The 24,126-nt window shown below is 39.1% G+C and overlaps 1 protein-coding gene across 2 annotated transcripts in view; it reads right to left on the reverse strand.

Moving 5' to 3' along the window:
* Positions 1 to 3,793: 3,793 nt before the first annotated feature.
* The window catches only part of slf1 (SMC5-SMC6 complex localization factor 1), a 49,987-nt gene continuing 29,654 nt past the window's right edge, over positions 3,794 to 24,126 (reverse strand). For both annotated transcript variants that reach the window (XM_079815014.1, XM_079815013.1), the window contains 3 exons: positions 19,877 to 19,969; positions 18,675 to 18,857; positions 3,794 to 4,960 (listed from right to left, as the gene is read on the reverse strand). In XM_079815014.1, the coding sequence (XP_079671140.1) occupies positions 4,455 to 4,960; positions 18,675 to 18,857; positions 19,877 to 19,969 (782 nt within the window). In that variant the 3' untranslated portion in view covers positions 3,794 to 4,454. The remainder of the gene's footprint in view (positions 4,961 to 18,674; positions 18,858 to 19,876; positions 19,970 to 24,126) is intronic.

Raw genomic sequence — 24,126 nt, forward strand, 5'->3', positions numbered from 1 at the left:
GCTGATACAGTTGGCAGAATTGACAAAATTGAAACTAAAATATGGACTATGAATAATTACAATGTATGTATATTGCTTTTAAAAGACATTTTGTTTCTTTTTTTAATATATATATATATATATATATATATATATATATATATATATATATATATATATATATATATATATATATATATATATATATATAAAATTATTGCTTGCTTTCATCAATAAAAAAAATATTCTCCAAGCATGTAAACAAGAATGATGTGTATACTGCTAATTTAGTATACTATTACAGTATTTATTTCAATTGTATTAGTGTGTTTTTTATATTTCTATTTAGCTTTAATTTTATTTCAGTTAAAGGGTAAATTTGAGTACATAAAGGGATAGTTAACCAAAAAATGAAAATTACAAAGTCATCCTGGGTGTATATGACATTCTTCTTTCAAACGAATACAATCGGAGTTGCATTAAAAAACATCCTGGCTAATCCAAGCATTATAATGGCAGTGAATGGCCGTTTCTTTTTTGAAGTCCATGAAAGTGCATCCATCCATCATAAAAGTGTCCCATGCGGCTCCGGGGCGTTAATAAAGTCCTTCTGAAGCGAGGTGATGCGTTTGTGTAAGAAAAATATCCAAATTTAAAACTTTATAAACTAAAATAGCCAGCTTTCCACAGACGGCCGTACGCATCGATTTACAGTGAAAGAGTAACCCTGACCTGACGCATGCGTGTTGACGAACACAGAAGCACAGAGGATGGAGCAAAACAAAACACCGCTCACGAATTAAAAGTCTAAAACAACATTTTTTTAAAGAGAAATGCCGGAGGATTTCGATATGAGAGAAGAGGGGCTTGAGTTTGTTGCCCAGCCATTTGTTTGAACCGTGAGAGGCATCAAAACTTGCGATTCTCCTACCTCCTGCTTCAGGGGCAAGCGGCAACCTCCCGCAGTTTCTCTTGAAGCCAATATGGAAGTGACTTAAACTGCAATTCATCGACTAGCCACTAGAGACAGGCTCCAGAAGGGAGCAGAAGCTCATTGAGCCCCATGTTAAAATGCCCAACTTTACAGCAGAAAAAAAACATGTTTACAGCCTGGTACAAATTGTGGTTTTGGTCCATACGGCTAATTTTGCCCTTCATGACAACTGTGAGGGGGATGAATTTTTTTAATAACTAATTCGTTTACATTATATAAAGCCTTAAAGGGTAACTTCAGTGATTTAGCATTAGGCTTTGCATCAGTAGAAACCCGGTAGTATATTCAAATGATGGTACTTTCCCCCCTCATATCCCCCTGAGACAAGAGAATTATGCATTTTATTTCTGGAAAAAATCCTCAGATGACGCAAATATCGTCATTTTGCGTCATCGGAGGATTTTTTGGCCAGAGGCTAAAACTACAGCCACTAGATGGAGCTGTTCCGCATGTTATCAACCCGGCCATAAGGGAGAGATCTCACGCACAGAATCAGACGACCGCACGGACAATCATAAAAACGGAGTGTGGTGCTGAGTAAAGTGAGTGTTTCAACTTTTCAATGAATTCCTGTGATAGTTTAGCTTCCATATGCGATCTGAAAACGTGCCAGACAGGCGCTTAACGTTAAGTTACCTCAGCTCTTCGTGACGAAGGAAATCTGACACTGCTGAGGAAATCTGACACTGCTGCATCTGTGACGTGACTTTCGTTCGGCTCACTCACACTTTATTGAAAAGACACGTTCAGTTTTTAACTGTAGTGTTTATTCTCTAACTGAATGAAATGATTGTATTACTATGAAGATCAAAACGACGGTGTACGGAGTGGCCTCGTAGGGCAGCGAAACAAGTGCATTCTGGGAGTTGTTGTCTTTCATCCACATGAGACAAAAAGTCTTTTCTCAGTCTAGAAGGCACCAAATTCTAAAATTATTTCACATTTCTACTGCATAAATGACCCAGTTTAAATACAATACAAGTTACCCTTTAAAGTTCTGCATAATTAAGGGCGTGGCCACTTTGAGTGACAGGTGGATTGTCGTTTGTCTGCTGTCTGTTAGTCACCGAGTCACCTCAGCTCCACCCATGTCCCACTTCTTTGCCCATTTTCTATTATCCGGGAGTGACGCGCTGCTTCAAAACTGCTCTTCAGAATCCTATGGGTGAAGTCACGGACACTACGTCCACATTTTTTTTACAGTCTATGGTCAGGGGTTATTCTTTTGCCGCAAGTGGACTTGCGTAGGCCGTCTGCCGGAAGCTGGTTATTTTAGTTTTTTAAGTTTTACATATGGATATTTTTCTTACACAAACGCATCGCTTCGCATCAGAAGGCCTTTATTAACCCCCTGGAGCCGTATGGATGTCTTTTATGATGGATGGTTGCACTTTTACAAACTTCCAAACAGAAACGGCCATTCACTGCCATTATAAAGCTTGGAAGAGCCAGGACATTTTTTTATGTAACTTGAAAGAAGAATGTCATATACACCTAGGATGACTTGAGGGTGAATAAATCATGGGCTAATTTAAATTTTTGGGTGAACTTTCATTTTTTTTCCCCTTTAAGATGAAAAAAATGTTTACTTCTTAAAAACTTTTTTTTACAATTAATGGGGCAAACAGTTTTAGTTTAATATACAACTGGATGTGTGATTTGCATCTGAATTAATGTAAAGTACTTCTTAGAAAAGCGATAGTGTTTGCATAATGAAGGCACAAAGTCTCATCTCTAGATCAGCTCTTAGCGCTGATTCTTTTATAGACAAACACACAGGTGTGTACAAGCTGTTGAACACAAGAGTCATTCATTTCTTACACCTTCACCAGTGCTGCTATATTTCAAGGCTTACACCGTGAGCCAAGTTTCCCTACCGAACAACCCATGATGTAAGCGCTCTTCACACACTCTCAGAGTGATGGAAGAACAGTGTGTTCCTCCACAGGGGCCAAAGGGGCTCCCCTGTGCTCTCAGCCTCTGTGGCCCCTCATCATTTGTTAGTCTGGATGTTTCTTCCCTGTCTGATCCCTGCTGTTATTCAATATGACACCGTAGCATCACACGGCGTGATCCAGTACAAACGGCCGTGCTGCCAGACGCTAATAATCACGGCCACGCTGAAAGCAAGAACACTTGAGCTTGTTATTTATTAACCTCGGCATCCTCCATCGCTCTTGGGCTGTCAGACTCAGACCATCCGCAGCGTCTTGGGTTCTAATCCCAAACCTGGCTGCCGTGATCCCTGGTCACCTCCGGAGACTCGCTTGGATTGTACTTGACAAGGGCATGATCAGGAAACGGCTCATTCTTCATGGAGGTCTTTGGTAGATTCCTTGCTTTTGTACTAGAATCAGTTGTTGGAAGGGATTGATTATTAACCCCACATGGCACACATATGCGTTCCCTCCATCATCCTGGATCAGAGAACTGTGAGGCGTCGTCTTGTAGGCTGGGATTCAACTAAAGTTAAGTTTGTTCATTTGGAACAGTGGCAATGAGGTGTATCACCGAGTTGTCTAATAATGGGCCGTAAGATATACAGTGTATGCAAGTGAAAAGTTACTTCTCATGATCCTCTCTTATGAATTTCTATGCAAGGTTTTTTTAAGTGAGTTGGACCAGAGAGGGGGGAGAAAGAAAAACAAACAAGCACCTAAGTGTCTAGCATTCGCGTGAACTTCAAATCTGTTTTAAAAGCATCTTAGGATGCATCTTATGAAGTTAGTTGATAGAAAGTGTGTTGAGCTGCAATCGAGACAGAAATATTAGTATGCCAGTTCTGCTTTAACTCTTTCTCCACCATTGATGGAAATTTCCGTCATTTGGGTCTGTTCTTTATTGTGACATTTTGCATGTTCAGATATTCATACAACAAAATATTCTAGGGGCCATGGACATTTTGCGAAAATGATGATGGGAAAGAGTTAATGTGCTATTTTATAGTTTTAAAGACTAAAATGTGGAGTATAGTTCTAATAAAGAGTGCGTAGGTATGGCCACACATTTGAGTGGTTGTAAAAATGTAAATCTTTTGCAAGTTTCTAATTGTTTATTTTCTTTTATTTGTATTAAACTTTTTTTACAGTAAAAAAAATATGAAGAATTAAAAGAATACGTTTTTATTAAAACGATTTTGCTTATGTAAAATAACATTCAAAAAATATTTTTGAGTTTTTTTCAAAGAGATTTTTGTACAAAAATTAAATATTGCCCAGTATTAAATATTAACAACCAAACAAAGACAAAAAAGTGCACAATGTTACAAATAAGAATTTATATTAATCGAGAACTTATAGTGCGATCACTCATACTGTAGAGATCTCAATTAATATACATTTTCATTTGTATCCACTCAAAACTTAACAGCACAAACATCAGCAGGAAATAAATGTCATTATTAGTTTTAACAAAAGGCAGAGGTTTACCACAGGTCTACAGATACATGCCCATTTCTTCCTGTTTCTCTATAGGGAATAATTTAGAACGAGCCAAACTCAGATTGTCCAGTGATCAGTGCCGCCCCCTCCGCCTGCAGATCTTTAAGCAGCTGCACAAACAGGCTGGTTTGATCCCCAAGACAGTGTCTCAGTGCGGGGCTCACCTGTGACACATGCTGCTCCAAATTCAACACAGTCCTAAGGTCCTCAGCCAGGCTCACCGCACAGGAATCTCCCCAGGTGGACGCTAGCGTGCCTGGAGGGAGACGAATCAGGGTGCGACATACAGTGGGACTAAGGTCCATAGGTGTAAGTGGGGTTTTGTAGGTAGGTACGTGTCGCTCTTGGAGGTAGGTGAGGAATAGGCAGCTGAGCACCCATGAGCAGGACTCTATGAAGGGCACATCCCGCTCCTGCAAGCAAGGGGCGTCCAGAGCTTTGTCACCTTCTTCCGCACAGTGAAGAAGCTCCTCACGTAGAGCCTCAAGAGAAACCAGGTCCAGAGGGGTCTGACCTTCATTGTTACGCAACTGTAGAAGAAGAGAGCCTGAGAAAAAGAGAAAAAAAATGTACCGGTTTACAACATCATCTAGCATTTGACATGATCTGATACAGTAAAGATCTAGGCTGCTAATTATTTACACTACTAAAAAAAAAGAGCTTAAACCAGCTTAGGATGGCTTGTTGATCTCCTAACGTGGTCAAGCTTTTGGTTTGGTGGTTTTAGGGGAATTTTGGACACTTAGTCAGACCAGTTGGCTGACTAGCTAAACCAGCTAAGCACCATCTTAGGAGCCTATAGCTAGACCATGTTAAACCATTTAAGACCAGAAAACATCTTAGGCTGGTTTAATCTGTTGTTGTTTTTTTTAAGAGAGTTGGGCTGGTTGAGGTCATTACACTTTGACTAAAATGTATACTGTTTAGGTGAGTGAAGTCACAGCACATTTAGCAACAGGTAAAGTCATCATTATTGTTCAATGTGAAAATCCAATCTGCTGAATTGTTTTAGTTTATTAAACACACATTTAGTCATCCGGAGTAATTAAAACCATGCTTATTTGTTCAACTTTATTTGATAAAAAAAACAACAGCTCTGTGCGGAGGAGGAAGAGATATCTTCCAGGCACCATTAGCTCGGTAAGGAAACTTGGCTAATGTTGAGCCACAGGCTAACGTCACAGCTAACTTATGCTAACACACAACTGACAGGCTAACTACTCACAGTGAATCTTGAAGTGAAACTTAGAAATTACACAATTAAGACAAGAAAGATCTACAATGGTTTAAATCTAAAAGTTCTCCATACTAGAATTTGTTATTTTTTATCTTTAATGTAAACACATCTGAAGAGATTAGCATGAGCATGCTCTTACTAAAAATGTACTGAGGAGCTACAATTATGCTGTCTGATTGTACCATGGTACTGAATGATTACTATATTCATGTAACATGGTATCTACATGGTACTCAAAGGGATTTCAAAGAATACTATGGTACATGTCCAAAAAACATGGTATCCATGATACATTTCAGTGTTTAACTGTTGGTGTAGCCTCAACTATTCATCGGCATTGTTGAAGTTAATGATTAATGATTATGCTAATGCTTTTTTGGATCTGTAAATAATGTAATATATAATTCAATATAAAAATCTTCAACAAACCCATTTCCTTCAACTTCAGCTCTTTGCAATAATACATTTCCCAGAATAACAACAGAGCTTGTAGATGCCCATACATGTACTGGTTAAATGACTTTTTCTCTCTTCTGTGTCCACAGTCAAAGTGGCTTTAGTGTGGCTGAAGGTAAATCCCATACACTCTCGCTCTTGGCTTGGCAAACAGCAGCCGTGTCAAGTGGGCTCCCTGCTTACATTTAGATCTCCCGATTTCTATGGCAAACTGCTCTTGACGATACTTGACTCTTAAACCCCTGTGTTAATGTGGCAGCCATTCTGCTAAAGCTCAGACAACTCTGCACGTTTCTTAAAAGCTTTTCCGTGCTTTCCGCTTGGTGTTGATACTCAGACAAAGTCCCACTATCTACAGACAGGATCATTGTGTGCACAAGTGCAAGAAAAGAGGGGGAAAATGTTGTTTATATTACACAATTACCAAAGTCCAGAAAAAAAAAAAATCTTACTTCTGCTCTCTTTTACATCTTTTGATTGTCAATCTGTTTCAGTTAAACTCTTTTAATTATTAATCTTTGAAAATGCTCAAATAATATAATATTAGATATCATCACTGTACCATTGATACCATCACAATACCTTTATTTTGTTCAGGAAATTGGTTTATACTTACAGATAACTTTTGACAACTATACTTTGGTTTTAAAAAAAGTGGATTTTTTAAAATCCGGGATCGGAGAAATTGCTGAGGTCAAGGAGCTAAAGAAGAGAGTAAGTCCATGAGACAGAATCGAGGAGAAGAACAAATTTCTTCATTCCAGGTCATCACCGTGACCCCCCTCCACATATGAGACCTTGCCCAGAGCTCAGGCAAGAACTTCACAGATTTAAGGTCAGTGTACACCTCTCTGAATCCTTGACAGATGCATTCAACATGTACGTTTTTGGCTTTAGGGAAAACAGTGTTGTTATTTGACAGGAAGAAAACTCCTTTTTTCTTTTCGATGCTTACAGTAAGACTTTCACATACAGTGACAATTCAATAAAACTGCAAATGTCTATTCTTTGTTGAAGGGAGAGGCCTTGGATTGCCTCCAGCTTCCTCCTGCTTGATGCTCCACAGCTTTGATAAAAATTGGACAGAGAGAAGGACATGTTTTATGCACACTTAAATGGTACCCGAGCTCTGAAAAGGTGTTTTTTTTTTTTGCAAGGGGAACAGGAATGCTTGCGTCCTTCATGAAACACTAGACTTTCAAACATCTCTTATAGAGAATGGGAACGTGACGTCAGCAACGCAATGCATTCGTGGTCTTTAGGACACTGCACTACATTAGAGAATGAGTAGTAGTGGAGGTAGACTTTAAAACTTGTATTATACAGTTAAAAACACATTTGAATGGTCACCGCTTGCTGTGTTATGAACTGCCATAGCCGCTCTTTTACAACCTGCGTGGAAAACATATCTCAAATCACGCGCAATATTTCAGTTTACCAGCTTGGAAATAACAAGAGTAAGTGAAAGTAATCCTACCTTCACGTGCTATCGGAAATTTGACAATTCCCACTTCTGAAGTCGTGATTACGAGCTCATCCCATTCATATTTCGAAAGTGGAGCGCGTTCATGTGCAATTTTTACCAAGGAAACTCCTATTCACGATAATTCCGAGAGCACGTGAAGGCAGCATAACACTCGGAAATAAACAACTTAGCCAAAATGTGTCTTTATAATTTGTATTTATTATTTTTAACAGATATATTACAGATGAATATTTTCTGAACCGCTTGAATGTGCTCAAACCATAAATAATGCATGAAACGCGGCTGGAAATGCTTCATTGTTCAGCTTCTCTCAGTAGAAGGAAATCTTGTACTTGTTCCATTTAAGTCCAGTAAAACTTTTTAGTACTGTAGGCTAAAGCGCTTTCAAATACAAATCATTTCAAAGCTGCTTTACGAGCCATAATCTGTTATCCTTTAATGCACGTTAAGGAATTAGGGCGATATGATATAGGCAATGTTGATTGAATAAATGATCCACTGGCTGAGATCAAGCTATAAGTATATTTACTATTTTATATATCAGATACAGACTTTTTAGTTAGGCTATTAAAAAATAAACTGCAAAAGACAAACCAATGTGTGGTGCGATAGAAGGCGGCCGTCTGATTTCTCATTGTATGAAACGTGATGAATATGTACAATGTCCTGGCCGCACGACTGAGCGCTCATGTACGTAAGAGATTCAAACATTAGTCCATTTATTATAAGTGAGTGCAAGCAAGAGTTCTTAAAAAGTAGTAAAGTAAATACAGTCATTTTTTCCTCTGGTGATTCGCATTTATCATTGTATGCTCCTGAGCGTGTCCTAAAACATGGCGGCGACTACCCATAATGCAATGCGCAATGACGTAGTTTCCCAGACTCTATTATTCATACCAAAATGGACGCACACACTAAGTCACGCTCAAGTGCTTCATCTTGCACTATAAGTACCATGATACCACACTGTAAGCAAATGATGAAAATATAACATTGGTATTAAAAGAGCATTAAAAAAGCATATTAAAAGCATTAATAAAGTATATTAGAACATTACGGGAGTGTTTAAGCCACTATTTCACTGCATTTGTACTATTAAACCATGTTCTTTACTAGACCAGAATCCCCCCCAAAAAAATGCACTTAAAATAAATAAACCTCTGTCATTTAAGCACACAATCCTCCATGAATCCTCGCTGTCAAGTTTGTCAGAGAATCTTTCTCATTCAAAATACACACTTAACACAGTCCGTCCGCCATCATTGGAATCGCGTAGTGTGCTTTGTTAACAGCACCCGCTGCAGAGCTGTCAAATACCTGACAGGTCGGGACTGCCCGACTGCTGATGAATGCAAGCTACGGGCAGATCTCCCTCCCCTTGGACGGCACGATCGGTCGTAACCCTTTCTTCACAATGGCCCATGAAACACACATCTGTCAGCGCTTAGCCACACAGATGCACCCGTAGCCGCTGGAGTGGTCAGCCGGGGAGTTTTGATATGATACTGGCGCATTCGTCACACCGAACGATTGAAGTGAGTCCAGGTATTGGCGTGATGTGTCAGACACATAAATAAAACACCTGGGGGTATTAAATGCCAGAGATGGTAATTATGCCCCCCATACACACGACAACAATTCGGGGGGATTCGGGCCTCACAGATATTTGCATCTCTGCCACAGATGAGCTACAGCTAACATGCATGTAAACCACACATCAGTCAGGAGCAAAGCAAGCCGCCCCTTAGCCTTTAGAGGGCAGACGAAGACTAGGAATAGAGAGGTGGAGGAGGGGAAGCAAAAAGAGAGCGAAAACCATTCCATCCGTTCTGTATCCCCACATATTTAATCTAGACAACACAAGCCCTTAGTCTATGAACCCACGATACATTTCTTTGCCATGCTGTGAAAACACAGATGCACACCGACCCAACCAAAGTCTGTTTGTGTGTGTGAGTGTGTGAAATCACATTATACTGACTAACAGAGATTGACCAAGACAAAAGGCCAGGCAGGCTCAGATTAGGACAGATTACTGTGCATGAGGGGCACAACAGGAGCTTTTTGTAACCTGATTCCTTGGCATCACACTCGAGCAACACGGGCCCCTCCCTGCTTCACATTACAAACACAACACAGACGACCCTCGATGCCACCATGCCAGACTGATAAAGATAGGTTCCATTCATCCCACCTAGATTATCAGAGCAGCACAGTGTCGGTTATGGCACACAGATGGAGCCATATAAAGATTTGATTCTGTTTCAACGGTCTACTCTCAGCCTCACACAGCACGCTGGACCACCGTCAGATACATATTGCACATAAAAATGGCAAGAGCTGGATGAAATCATCAGTTCTGATCTGATTAACTTCTGGGGGTCAAGGTGTATCAAATTTCGGTTGTGCAATGACAACTGATCCATAGATTGCCTAAATGGTCCCAGATTAGTATTAATATTGACATTATTTATTAAAATACAAATCAAATCAAATACAAATATATATATTTTTAATTTTATATTCAAATGTTATTAATTTAATATTTTAACAGTAAAAAAGTATTAATATTAAAATTAGTATACAAATACTCTAAGAGTTTAGTTTGAGGCACACAACACTCTCTGTCCCTGGGTTGGTGCTTTCAAAAGGTACACCTTTGTACCTCATTTACCCCTAAAGGGTGCATATTAGCACTTAAAATGTACATGGTACCCAAATGGTACATCTTAATACCTTTAAAGGTTACCACCAGGGTTTGAAATAAACAATTTTCACTCACCAGCTGAACTGGCTACTAAATTAAGTTACCGGCCATTCAGAACTTCTACAAGCCAAAACAAATATATCAGAAATGAACCAAATTGTCAAACTCACAGCTTAGATTTAAATATATTTATTATTAAATCTGATTCTGAATCATTGTATGGCTTTCAGCTCTATGACAGTCAATCATTGGGCATTCAAATAAAATAAAATATAAATAAAAACAAAATTCTTTATGACTTCTCTTATAACTGCCGTGAGTTTACCTGCACATAGCAATAAAGACTTTTTGCCCACAAGTCTTGGACATGTGGCATTTATGAGAATGGGTTGGAAAAAGGGGCCTCTTAATTGCCTCCTAGGGCTTTGGCGGTGCATTAACCATTCGCACAGCAGACGGGACATCTCAGAAAGGGTTATCGCACACCGCTCATTGTGTACTTGCTTTCAAAAGTTCAAGGCGGCAGTCCAAAACGGTGCATCTAATCACAATACAGGCAAAAGTTCACTTCAAGAATGAACAAAGTTGCGTCAATGAGTTTTAATGATGGGATTCGAAAAAAAACAAACGGTGCAAACGGAAAGGGATCTATATTATTTATCTATATGAAGCGTATTTATTCAAGCCACAAAAACAAACCTGTTACTGAAAAAAGCACAATAAACAATCTTTAGGGTGAAGTCAGCATGTACACATATTTGTCTGAAATCGTTGTATTTTAATGGAAAAATATGTGGCGTGGCATGATTTTGAACAGCAGAAGTCGTAGCTGGCCACTGCAGACAGACGCGGAGTGGTCTACGGTCATTGAAAACAATCAATGTGTTCAAATTTTAAAGACGCGACACCCTCTTAACGTTTTGTTTTGCTAATGTTTGAGGCTCCTTTGAGGGGAAAGGCTCTGATAGCGATGCCATGCAAAGTGATAGAATATAATTTATGAATCATAACCCGCCAAACTGGCTAGTGTGTTGATATGCGTTACCCGCCTGAGTGGATTTTCACTTGGCGGGTTGGTGGTAGGCTTGCTGCGATAGTCGGTCTTACCGGTGTTACACGGTGTTCAGCAGCACACTGATTACATCACTTATCCACCATTGCACCGCTCCCCACCATCGTTTAGATTTTTTATAGTAAAATAAAAATCATTTAGTTTAATTAGAGAACAAACACTACCATTAAAACCTGAACTCGTCACAGCACAGTTCAGCAGAGCAGCAGGAGTCAGATTTCACCTCACTCTTCTGACTGACAAGACGATGGCGGAAGATTTGGTTTCAAAGCGAAATGTAAAAGCGCCTATTTAAGTGTTGTGTTTTTCATTAAGAAAAATAATGATCCCACCATTCAAGCATTTGCCGCCCCCAATTGCCACACGGGCATTCATAATGGTGCATGTCCACTGGCGCGAATCGAGCGTAGCAGAGCAAGCATTTTCAGTTCAAAAAGAAGAAGAATTCAGTTTAATGTGTGTTATACTCATTTACTTTTGTTTCTGGTTAATGTAACAACAATATGGTTTTAATAAACAATGAATTACTCCTTAAATGGTGTAGTTCTTTTTCTTATATCTTCCTAATATCTTTTTACATGCAGACAGTGACTGGAGCTTCTCACTGTGGTGATTTTAGTCTTCGAAAGTCAAAATGCAGCCACACCTCCGATTTGTCAACGTCAACAATTATGCTTGCCGTCGCCATGTTTGCTTCTGTTTGACAGGTGCGTGCACGGAGCAGAGCGAGCGTTTTCAATTTATTCCTATGAAAGTTGAGCTTCACTCTCACACGCGAGCGTGAAGCTCAATGTCCATAGGAATTAACTGAAAATGCTCGTTCAGCTTTGCGTCAGTGTGCATGTCCGTAACGCTAATTACCAGTTTGTTAGCTGCTATTGCGCCTGTAAAATGAGGTCACAATACAGCTTCAGCGCCCCTGCTATTTAAAACGCGTATCATGATATGTTTAACTTCTCAACCGACTTGTGACACCTCAATCGTAACATATTTTTATCGATTTTCAACCGCCTCGGAGTGAATCGTTATATCCCTATTCATTCAACACTGTAAAAATGTACACCCCCGGTGATACCAGTATTACCAGTGTTATCACCCGTTGATTCACCGGTGGGAAAATTTCCACACCGTAACATCCCTAGTTGGAGGGTGTTCATATGAAACCCTGGTTATCACCTTAGTGACTTTTTAAAAATAATTTGTACATATTTGTTAAGGATGAAATGAATATCTGAATAGGATTTCAACTGATCCACAAACATTTTCCCCGTGTTTTGCAGATGTTCTGTTAACAGTAATCAAAGTTGTTCCATGGTAGTCTATGCATGTGAAAAACAAAGCAAACAACAAGTGGATACATTACATGTCAATCAAATGGGCTCTTCCTGTCTAAGCGAGCAGTTTTTGGCCTGAATTAGTTGCAACGTGCATGATAACAGCCAAAAGTCAACAGTCAGGTTATTTGAGATTACATTAAAACTTCAGAAAGTACTAATAAAGCTATTAATGAGAAGCTTCACATAACAATATTAAAGCTCCAAACTTTTTTAGAAACAAACCAACATTTTTGGAGCTTTAATATCAGTATGCAGACTTTTTGTCCTGCACATGTGCCCAATTCGGTTTGGATGTGCACACTTCGTCCTAACCACAAGCACGACTATATTCGGGTGAGAAGTAATTCAATTGCTTAAGTTATTTTATTGTCTGAAATCAAAAATCCAATCAGACGATATTTGATGTCTATATGTGGTCATATGCAGTGAGATTTTAAACCAATGCTGTAAAAATAGAAACCAATGCGACTGACTAAATGTCCTGCTGTCACGATTGTGGCTGTTGTCATTACTAGGCAAGTATTCTCGTAAATATTTCAAAGACAGTAAAGAATCTGTGCCATTTGCAAAGAAAACAGCGTGCTCCAAGTTTGGTGGAACTCATACACACACACACCAAATTCAGAGTCAAACATTCGGTATTGATCCTAACAGTGGCACAGCTGAAAGCCTGGTGAGCTCAGTGTGAGGAAGTGACTTAGTTAATTATGCATTTTAATAGGAGAAAAATTATGCAGAGGAAGCTCAAAGGCACTCGCAATCAGAGGGAGAGAGAGAGAGACTGAAAGAAAGAAAAACAGGGATAGAGGGAGAGAAGTCTGAGAAGAGAAGCTGATTAATGTATTTGGTGTGACTAGCACAAACAAACAAACAAACAGAGCATGAGGAGTTGTGTAATGACTAAATCGAGAGCTTTGCCAGAGCTTTAATCTAACGTGGCTTCAATGCAAAATGCGAGGGGGAAATACTCCTATTAATGAACACCGAGAGGAAGAAAAGGAGAACAACTGCGTTTGAACTCAGCCTTATTAACAAAGACATTGAGCCATCGTTTGTTATTACAGTGCTGGAGCGACGGCACCGAGGAGCTCTAAGCCTTTAAGTGTTTTATACTCTAATACCACAACAAAAGAAATCATGGCTCTTTTGTTACTCTGAGTTACTGTCTATACTTTCGACGGCGGGTAGGACATGTAGTTGAGAAATGATTGATGTATGGTAAAATTTTGGAGGCCACAATACTTCTGAGAGCTTCAGAAAATCATGAGACAATGCTGGAGAAGTTCAATGCCATGGATTACAGTTTCACTCATCGAGGCTGTTTGGGTTACTCATTTAAATAGAGACAATATTAAAATGATGTTTGCAACCATTTTAAAGTGACAATTCACCCATAAATTAAAATGCGGCCTTATGTCGTTCAAACCTACTTTTCCATATAATAAAACACCATTTGACTTTTTTTGTACGGACAAAAACATGCACGTTTGGTATTGTCATAGATATAGATATTGTCAAAGTAAATGAAGTTCAAAAATAAAAGATAGGACTTGATTTCATCTATCAGGATTTGTTGGGAATTTGTTGCTCTGAAAAAATTAGGCAGCCTAATATTTTTCCAAACCCAAGTGGCTTTGGCGGTATTACAAAAATACATTTTGCTTATAGTTTTTTGAAAACATTGTAAATGTTCTCTTAATTATGTATAATATGACCAGGGACATATTAAACATGATACATTTATTAAGAAACAGATTTTGATGTCATGTTCTTGGCATATAGATATGATATTGACAGATTGTCCATCATTGGTCACAAATATTGTTTACAAGAAACACTTCACCTTCAGTGAGTTACAAATGTCTTAGATGATACTGAAAATCTAATTTAAACCTGTAAATAGTTTTAGGTTTTTCAGCAAAGTTGATAAATTAAAACATAACACATTATCATTAAAGCAAAAGGGAAAGCCTGGTGTTACACAAATACTAAGACAATCTGGAATTTATGTTAATTTTTCAATTAAATTATTTAATAAATTGTCTCATACCAATAACCTTATGGTCTCAGTGCACAAACGGCTACATAAACGACATTAGACCTGCATCAGGATCTCATCAAAGGTGACGTGTGTCTTTTAGCTGAGTACAGGAAACCTCAAATGGGTTTTAGGCGACAGCTCTTTTCTGTACACTGTAAATGAGACTGAGCAGGACAATCTGTTATACACTGACCCTTGTGCAAGAGACCCCATCCAAGTCCTGAAAACAGAGCTGTATTCACAGCAACTGTCAAGCCATTAAGATTCAAAGGCTCTTTCATGCCTGTTATTTGGACCACTCTACTTTGGATACTCAAGCACCGAAGTTGCTGGAAACCGCACGCAAAACCAATCAGGAAATGGCTGTGAAACTACGCTCCACCATGCTTACAACGTGTGTGTATGTGTTTTGGGGGAGGTTATCCCAGCCTTGGGCTAGGCATGCTGATGACACCCATCCCTGCCCTTGGCCATGGCACGGTTAGCCTGCCAGTGCTCACGGGCAGAAGGGGGGGGGGGGGGGGGGTCTTGTCTTTCACCCCCTGCCCCAAACTAACGTTCATTACTATTTCATGCTGAATGCTGAATGCTGAATGAGAATGCTGTGATTGAGAAAGCCATGTTTTGCAGTGTAAGAGCTATACAACCTTGGAAGCAGAGAGCAACAGTGAGAGCATTTGAATGTGTGCTCCATTTATATACCGCCTGTCCTTATTCTTTAACACATTGTTGGTTTCTTTATATCTTTATGTTTTATGCAATCGTTTCTACATTTAACCATAGTGAGTGACTATGTGAACCCAATTCATAAAAGGAAGCAATTAAGACCTACCTAAAATAATTTGATTAATATTTAATAATTATTTAACTGAATTATTTATAAGTGTTCCCACACTTTAAGCAATGTTTTTCATGACTTTTCCAGTGATTAATGGATAATGATTTTAAATCATTATAAGAGTCAGAATCATATGAATCAGACATTTTTTTAGCCCATTAAGAATTTATAGCTGAGAAAAATCTAGATATAGAAAAATGTATTGTTTAATAAATAAATAAATAAAGCAATATAAAATATCCACTTTTCCATGAACCTTTTTTTAATCTATATTACTTTCGATGTGCTTTCCAGAAATGGAAATCAAAACTGTAAAATTCTCTGATATTAGTCCATTGCTGTGGGAACCCTGAACACAAAACTTTTTATTTTATTTAATAATAATATATATATATATATATATGCATTATTAGGAACACCTGTTCAATTTCTCATTAATGCAATTATCTAATCAACCAATCACATGGCAGTTGCTTCAATGCATTTAGGTCCTGGTCAAGACAATCTCCTGAACTCCAAACTTAATGTCAGAAGGGGAAAGAAAGGTGATTTAAGTAATTTTGAGCGTGGCATGGTTGTTGGTGCCAGACGGGCCGGTCTGAGTATTTCACAATCTGCTCAGTTACTGGGATTTTCACGCACAACCATTTCTAGGGTTTACAAAGAATGGTGTGAAAAGGGAAAAACATCCAGTATGCAGCAGTCCTGTGGGCGAAAATGCCTTGTTGATGCTAGAGGTCAGAGGAGAATGGGCCGACTGATTCAAGCTGATAGAAGAGCAACTTTGACTGAAATAACCACTCGTTACAACTGAGGTATGCAGCAAAGCATTTGTGAAGCCACAACACGCACAACCTTGAGGCGGATGGGCTACAACAGCAGAAGACCCCACCGGGTACCACTCATCTCCACTACAAATAGGAAAAAGAGGCTACAATTTGCACAAGCTCACCAAAATTGGACAGTTGAAGACTGGAAAAATGTTGCCTGGTCTGATGAGTCTCGATTTCTGTTGAGACATTCAGATGGTAGAGTCAGAATTTGGCGTAAACAGAATGAGAACATGGATCCATCATGCCTTGTTACCACTGTGCAGGCTGGTGGTGGTGGTGTAATGGTGTGGGGATGTTTTCTTGGCACACTTTAGGCCCCTTTTGGGCATCGTTTAAATGCCACGGCCTACCTGAACATTGTTTCTGACCATGTCCATCCCTTTATGACCACCATGTCTGATGGCTACTTTCAGCAGGATAATGCACCATGTCACAAAGCTCGAATCATTTCAAATTGGTTTCTTGAACATGACAATGAGTTCACTGTACTAAAATGGCCCCCACAGTCACCAGATCTCAACCCATCTTTGGGATGTGGTGGAACGGGAGCTTCGTGCCCTGGATGTGCATCCCACAAATCTCCATCAAATGCAAGATGCTATTCTATCAATATGGGCCAACATTTCTAAAGAATGATTTCAGTGCCACGTAGAATTAAGGCAGTTCTGAAGGTGAAAGGGGGTAAAACAAAGTATTAGTATGGTGTTCCTAATAATCCTTTAGGTGAGTGTATAACATTGTATTTGTCTAATAGGATGACCAACCATTAAAAATGAAACAATGAAGCCCAAAAAAACAAACAAACCATAACATATAAATAAAAACATCACACTTTCCTTTATATATTTTTACATTTTAAGCTAAAATCTTGATTTCTATAAAAAATAAAGCTCATGGACATGTTTTAAGTCAACTATCCAAACTCTGAATTCGCAGAATCATATATCCTCAGGTTGTGTGTGTGCACGTCCGTGTCTTACGAGGGATCTTGGCGGCTGTCTGTTTCCCAGACACATCACAATTCTAATTTCATGAAAAAAAAGCATATTTCCTGACCTCTTTTTATGCATTGGTATTGGGCCAATCTCAGTCAGCATGAAGAGAAGTGAAAAAAAAAAAAAAACATTCTCACCGGGACCAAACAATCCCAATCTAATTTACTTTTTGAGGCCAGAATATCTACATGAGTTAATAGGGGAGCAGAATCAAATTAACTATAATTAGTCAAAATGGAGAAGAGAGCGAGTGAGAGAGAGAGAAAGAGAGAGCGAGAGAGAGTGACAGTAAGGCGTGTGGGAAACCAGGAGCCTGTCTCATTTTGTCTCTCCTCTAGTCCCTCCCCGTCGTCAAGCCATCCTGCGCTTACTGCATTGACACATGTCCCGCTCGCTTCAAAGCTCGCAAACATCGATTGCATGTGGCACGCAAACAGCCAGGCGCGCCAAAACATTTCTGTTCTGACAGATTTCCCCCGTGAAAAACCAGCATGCGAATTTCACAAGAGCCGCCGACCTGACTTGTTTAATCTCTTCAGGAGGATGCTAACAGCGTCATCCACGCCGATGGGTTATTCCTGTAGATGGATAGTTTTTATAAAGGAAAGAACGTAAAAAAGCTTGAACCCTGAATGGCAGAAGTAAAGACGACACTATGTGTGTGTGTGTGTGGTAGATCGCGGCTGTTAAGCCACAGGAGAGGCCTGGATTTAACAGATTTCCACAAAGCACTTGTTTGTTTACACATGTAATGTCGCTGTAATATGACTTTCTGCCGCTTTCACCCATCAGTTTGTTTATCCTTACATCACACGTGGAAAAAGAAACTGTTTTTCTCCTTATTTACTCCAGTAAGAGCACTTCCATATGACTTGATAAATTCAGCATTATGCTCAAAGGAGAATCTAAACAGGTTTTGAAGTAATACGATACAATATGGTATTCAATACGAGTCATGCTCCCATAGATAGAAGGGTCGTTTGATTGTGACTGGAAACTCATGAGGGACTGAACCTGGAGGAACAAGTGAACTCATCACTTTTTTGAAATTCAACAGCTGCTTTAAAGTTGCCGTTGAAGGGTTTACATTTATGCGAGCGCGTCCGTGTGCATGCGCTTTCGTGTTTTCAGCCCTCTTATGTGAAGATCTGTATTCACGGTATGAATCGTCATGCACTGAGTGTGTGTATATGTGTATTTGTATGCATGGCTATGTGAAGGTTTGATCTCAGACTGTGTACAATATGTCGGGCACTCACCGCCGCGGCGCAGCAGCATCTTGGCGATGTGTGTGTGTCGGTTCAGCAGGGCATCGTGTAGTGGACTGACTCCCTGGACCTGACTGCCCAGCTGTAGGTTCGGGCAGTACTGCAGCAGGGCCTGCACACACTCCGTACTGCCGTGGTTACAGGCTTCATGAAGAGGCGTCCAGCCAGCGTGATCTACAAACAGTGATGCAAAAGATACTGTGACATTCACAAGGCCTAGCTTATCTGCTTTTTGCTGATCATATCACAACCTATATTAAAAACTATTTGCTGATGTCAGAAAGCAAATAAATCAGTGTAAATTGCAGTTAAATAGGTCCTTTTAATATTTGTCACATAATCGTACATTAATAATACGGATTACATTTCAGAATGTCGCAAACAATCCTAAAAAAATCATGAGGTATAGTCTTTGTAGCAATTTGCTAACAGCACAGCTATAACATTGTAACGTTAATGTAAAGTAACATGTTCTGACTAGTGTATTAAATAAAGAACATTTTCATACCATTGTTAATTCGAAGCAAGCCAAACATGAACTATTTGAAGTGTTTTTAGCAAAGAGGCCTTAATCGGAAACATTTCAGTACGTCATAACACAGATTTCGCAAACATATGGACTCTAAAATGCAACTGTTTGCTAATAGTTTTCAAAAAAAAACTTCTTACAATTCCTTTTTGAGTGAAAATAAACAAAAAAAAAACACAACGAGAAAAAAAAAAGATATATATTTAGCAAAGAGGCCTCAATTGCAAACAATTCTGTATGTCATAACATAACTGCGCAAACATACTGACTTGAAAATTTAATTTCTAGTAGTTATTAAATAAATCTCATCTTAAGAGTCTTTTTGAGTGAAAGAAAACTAAAAATATAATCCAACAAAAAAACAACAACAAAGGAATGATTTCTTATCAAGCTATATGACAAAACTACCCACAATTATATCAAGATTTCAAAACGAGATTGGGAAGCGGAAGGCGTGCACAAAATTAGCTTGACGCCACGATAGTAAACCGAGCCTAAAACGCTGTCCGAACCCTCCAGACACACCCTTACATTTGATATAAAGGTTAGACATGTGACGTACACTTTCCTTTGTTTTCCTTGATTTAACTGTTCAGCACACAAAAGTAAAACCTAAAAAGCGTGACGATTCAACAGAGGGCAGGGGAGGAATGTAGAAACCTACCTTTAATGTTGATGTCCGTTCCAGGCACGCGGAGGATACAAAGCAGCGTCTCCACCTGGTTCTTCTTGCAGGCTCGATGAAGGAGTGTCTCGCCTACACATGGATGGAGAGAAAGAGAGAGAGAGAGAGAAAGGGCAAGTGGAAGAGGGAAGTGGGCAACATCCAAAATCAGGGTGCGTCCTGCCAACTGCCCCCACAGCCCCGTAATCGCTTATTTAATGTTTCCTGAGCTCGACATAAAAACGAATAAATGGGAACACACTGAAACGACATGGAAAATATAAAAATTAAACAGATAAAGGGGGCTGACCCTGGAAAAGAAGATTTTTTTGTGGGGGGAGGGGGACAGGAAGCAGAGAGAAAGCAAAGAAAGGCACTCATCCGCTCTCTTTGTCGCAATTCCCTCTTTTCCAGACAGTGGGACTTCTTTACTTACACTAGCAACCCAAGTTGAAGGCGATTGTGGGAAAAGGATTCCTGGCAGTCTGGTATTGTTCAGCCGGGGAAAGTTATGGTACAGAGACCATACACAAAGCCTCTCATGGGATTTTTCAAACAGCCAGAGTTCAAAAGCTCCACTGGGCAGTACAAATGGGAACACGTGATTCTCACTTTTGCAAACTACAACAGCCAGACACAAAAGCCTCCAAGGACTTTTATTTACATTTTCACTCTGCCTGCTCCTTTTGTAAGGCAGCCTTCATCCCTTGCTCTGCCGATACAATATCAAATCGGGAATATATTAGAGGGTGGGCTGCTTCCTTTTTTCATGTGTGGCTGAACTTCACAAGAAAGTAAAAGGCCAAACTTGAGTGCCTCTGCGGCTACCATTATAATGCCACTGTGCAAAGCTGCTAATAAATGCTTTACTGGGTCTCACCAGGGTGCCCATTTCTTTGCAGCCTTGGCTGGCTAGATAAAACCCGGCGTGCTAAAAGAGCCAAAGCGGAGAGAGGCAGTAGGGATGAGGAGGAGGAAATAAAGCATACAGGCTTCTTTCTTCTTGTGTCAGGGAAAAAAGAAGCTGCTGCATCCTCTTTCACATCAATATGTTGGTTGCGTTTTCAAGAAGCCTCTTTAAGCCAGATCAAACAGAGAAAATTAGGTTAGAAGCAAACATAAATGACCAGATAAGGCTAATCTGTCTGCGACTTTGTGTATGTGGAGTGACGCCTGTCATGGTAGAAAGAAAGATGTGGAAGTATTAGGATCATGGTTTAGACACTGGAAACATTTTTATATCTATATTGGGCTCCAAGAACAAAACATGCTGAGTGTTGTAAAACAAAGAAGGGGAAAAAAATTTTCATTAATTTTTTTTTTTTGCAATTCAAGAATTCTGCAGACAAAAACCCTGTTGTCTACACCTGGCTTTAAAATCCATCTCGGGTGAGTTGATCACAAGTGGACTGCACTAAATGCAAAATGTTTTATGATTGGATTACTTAAATCACATTTGTAAGTAAGTCAGAAACTACATTTTTGTAGTGTAAAATATGTCCTGGAAAACAGTCAGAATGTCCTGGAGATTTAAACTTAGCTGGTTATGTGATGCTTAAAAGTAAAACGTCTGACTCAAACACCTGAGTTAATGTAGTACAAGTATTTGAGTTAATGTAATTAGTTACTGTCCGTAAGTATGTTTTTTGGCTACTTTGTAGTTTTACTAAGTATCAAAGATATTTCACACTTGTAGTTCTGTTTGCTTGTTTCTTTTTGTCCAGACCAAAAAGCATTTAGTCCTGGTCCGCTTAGAGTTCAGATTCGCATTTTTAACACCGAACATAAAGGCAAAGGGATACGTTCACGAACCAATTGGTCGGCTATTATGACATATTGCCTATTTTGAGATGGAACTTAATGAACATCCAAAACAATGCTGTGTGCTGGTCTAAATGTGCCCGTTGTGTTTGCATAGCCTACATATGATGTCATTTTGACCAGCTGAGAACTTGTGAAGAGCTTACGAAATGTGTGAAGGAGTCAAAACAGCGGCAGGAATCCCTCCGTCACACAAACAAACAAAGATCTGCTGTGAGGAGACACAGTTCTGATGCCTGTACTGAACTGTGATGTGCAACATCATGACTGTGACAGGTAGCATTCTGTCCTTTTTAAGGTCTCATCTTCATGTTTTTGATTCGTTTAACCCTCTCGAGTCGGCCGTCGCGCCGGCGTGATTGGCTTGCTTTTTTTCTTATCAGTGCCAAAGAGACTCAAATAACTCTGTCGTTTTTTATCATTCATGCAAGTGTTATACATCATTATAATCTGTTAAGTTTCTATTTTTTTTTAGTACAGTCACAATAAAAACAAATTGTTGTGCTTTTTGCAAAATAAGGGAAACAAACATGATTTGCAGCCTCTCTCTCAATGATGTCTAATCTGATTCTCTTCAGAAAATGACCTGTAGCTTAGTGAGAATGTGACACAGAAACATGAGACAAATGTCTAAAGAAACGTTGAGATGTCAGGTTTTAAATCATGTAAATCAAAACGAAAACAAATATTATGTGTTTATGTAATCTGTGTGAAAAGTGGGAGATTTCAGTCAACTCATTACTGACTCATTATCGCTAATGCGCCACGCCCACGGCCCGCGCGCTCATTCAGATTCAAATACAGGCAATCCGTGCGTCGACGCCCACACACACCTCAACTCATGCAACACAACTAGTGAAGCTATGGTTCAGATACATCGCTTCGAGTAATAATCCTGGAATAATTCTCCTCAGGGAAAGCTGATTCTGTAAGGTAGGCTAAGTTTAAAAGGCTCAGTTAGCATCTGTGAATATGAAACGCAAAAAGACTGTTTAAATATAAATCTTGTATAAAAGACTGTTTAGACAAGATTTATTTGGCCTGTTTTCGTTTTGTATAAATTGTATCTTAATTTTAATCAATGTTTTTAATATAGTTGCTTCTTATTTTATAAGAAGTCAATATAACAGACAATAGCCTTAGCGCTGCATTGTTTATACCCTATGTTGTTGTTGTTTTATTTTTAGAAAGTTAATTGCTTTCTTTAACCTGTAAGGGACCTTTACCGGTAGTCTGTGCTTTGGTAGTATTTGAAACAATGGCGTCAATAAAACCATACCAATTTGAGCCCGAATCGGACCCAGACAGTTTTAGTGAAGATGATCGAGCAGAACCTGTTCAACCTGTTCAGTCCTCAAGAGTAAAGACTGCAGATCTATAGTGATCGCTACTGAATGGCACTGTTACTTTTGTATTTTTAGAACGATTAAAGCCAAATATCTGTCGCAAGAACTATTAACCCAAAACGAACACTAAACATTGGCTTTACTATAGTAGCCAAATCAAACACAGAACCATGTTTTGCATGCCTGTAGATAAACAAGCAAGTAGATAAACAATACATAAAAGCTCTAATCAAAGAATAATTTACACTATTTCCAAGTTCGCTGTTGAGATTTTAAAAAGTTTGTAACGTTAGGTGTTTGTTGGATGACGTTAAGTATGAATGAGCATTTAACAAACTGGTTTGCAGAGCCAAACAGCGTTGTCATTTGTTTACTTCCTTGCTACAACGTACAATTAACAATACGAACTATTACAGGAAAACACATAGACGAAAAATAAAACATAATTACAGGTTGAAAATAGCAGCGTTTCGTCGGCATTGCGGCAACAACATTCAAGCCTACTAAACAACGCTTCCCCACAGCAATAAAAAATGGCCTCGCCCCCCTAATTTAATATTCTCGGAGGAGGGGTTTATGTAAATTTTGGGACTGGTGATGTCAGCAACCCTGGAGGAATGTCTGTAGTCCCTACCGGCCGTTTGCTGTAGTCCTTAGAAATTGATTTCTTTAAAAGCAAATATCTCCCTTTGCTTTAAACTTTGAACGTTGTAACTTTGCAGATGTTGTTTATGCTCAATCAGCAACATTACACACTAGCTAAAGTTAGAAAAGTGAAATCGTGTTTTACCACCCCTTTTTATTTATCTGTTATACTAAAGAGACTGTTTTGAAGGATATTGGTTTACTTATGCCCTTTTTGAGCACTTGAGCTTAACTGAGCCTGAGTGTTTGTATATTTTTAAGAAGCTGTTGTAGCCACCCTGATTTATTACAATTTTTAGGTGCTCAGTTAAAAAAATATTTTTTTTTTAGGAAAAAAAATCTAATCTCCATATAAATCAACTGTTTCTTCAAAGGGCATGTCTCTTAAGCCCCGCCGGGCATACTTCAATTTCCGTGTCTGGACGCGTCTTGTGCGCA

This window comes from Gobio gobio, assembly GCF_949357685.1.
Source record: "Gobio gobio genome assembly, chromosome: 4".
Lineage (NCBI taxonomy): Eukaryota > Metazoa > Chordata > Actinopteri > Cypriniformes > Gobionidae > Gobio > Gobio gobio.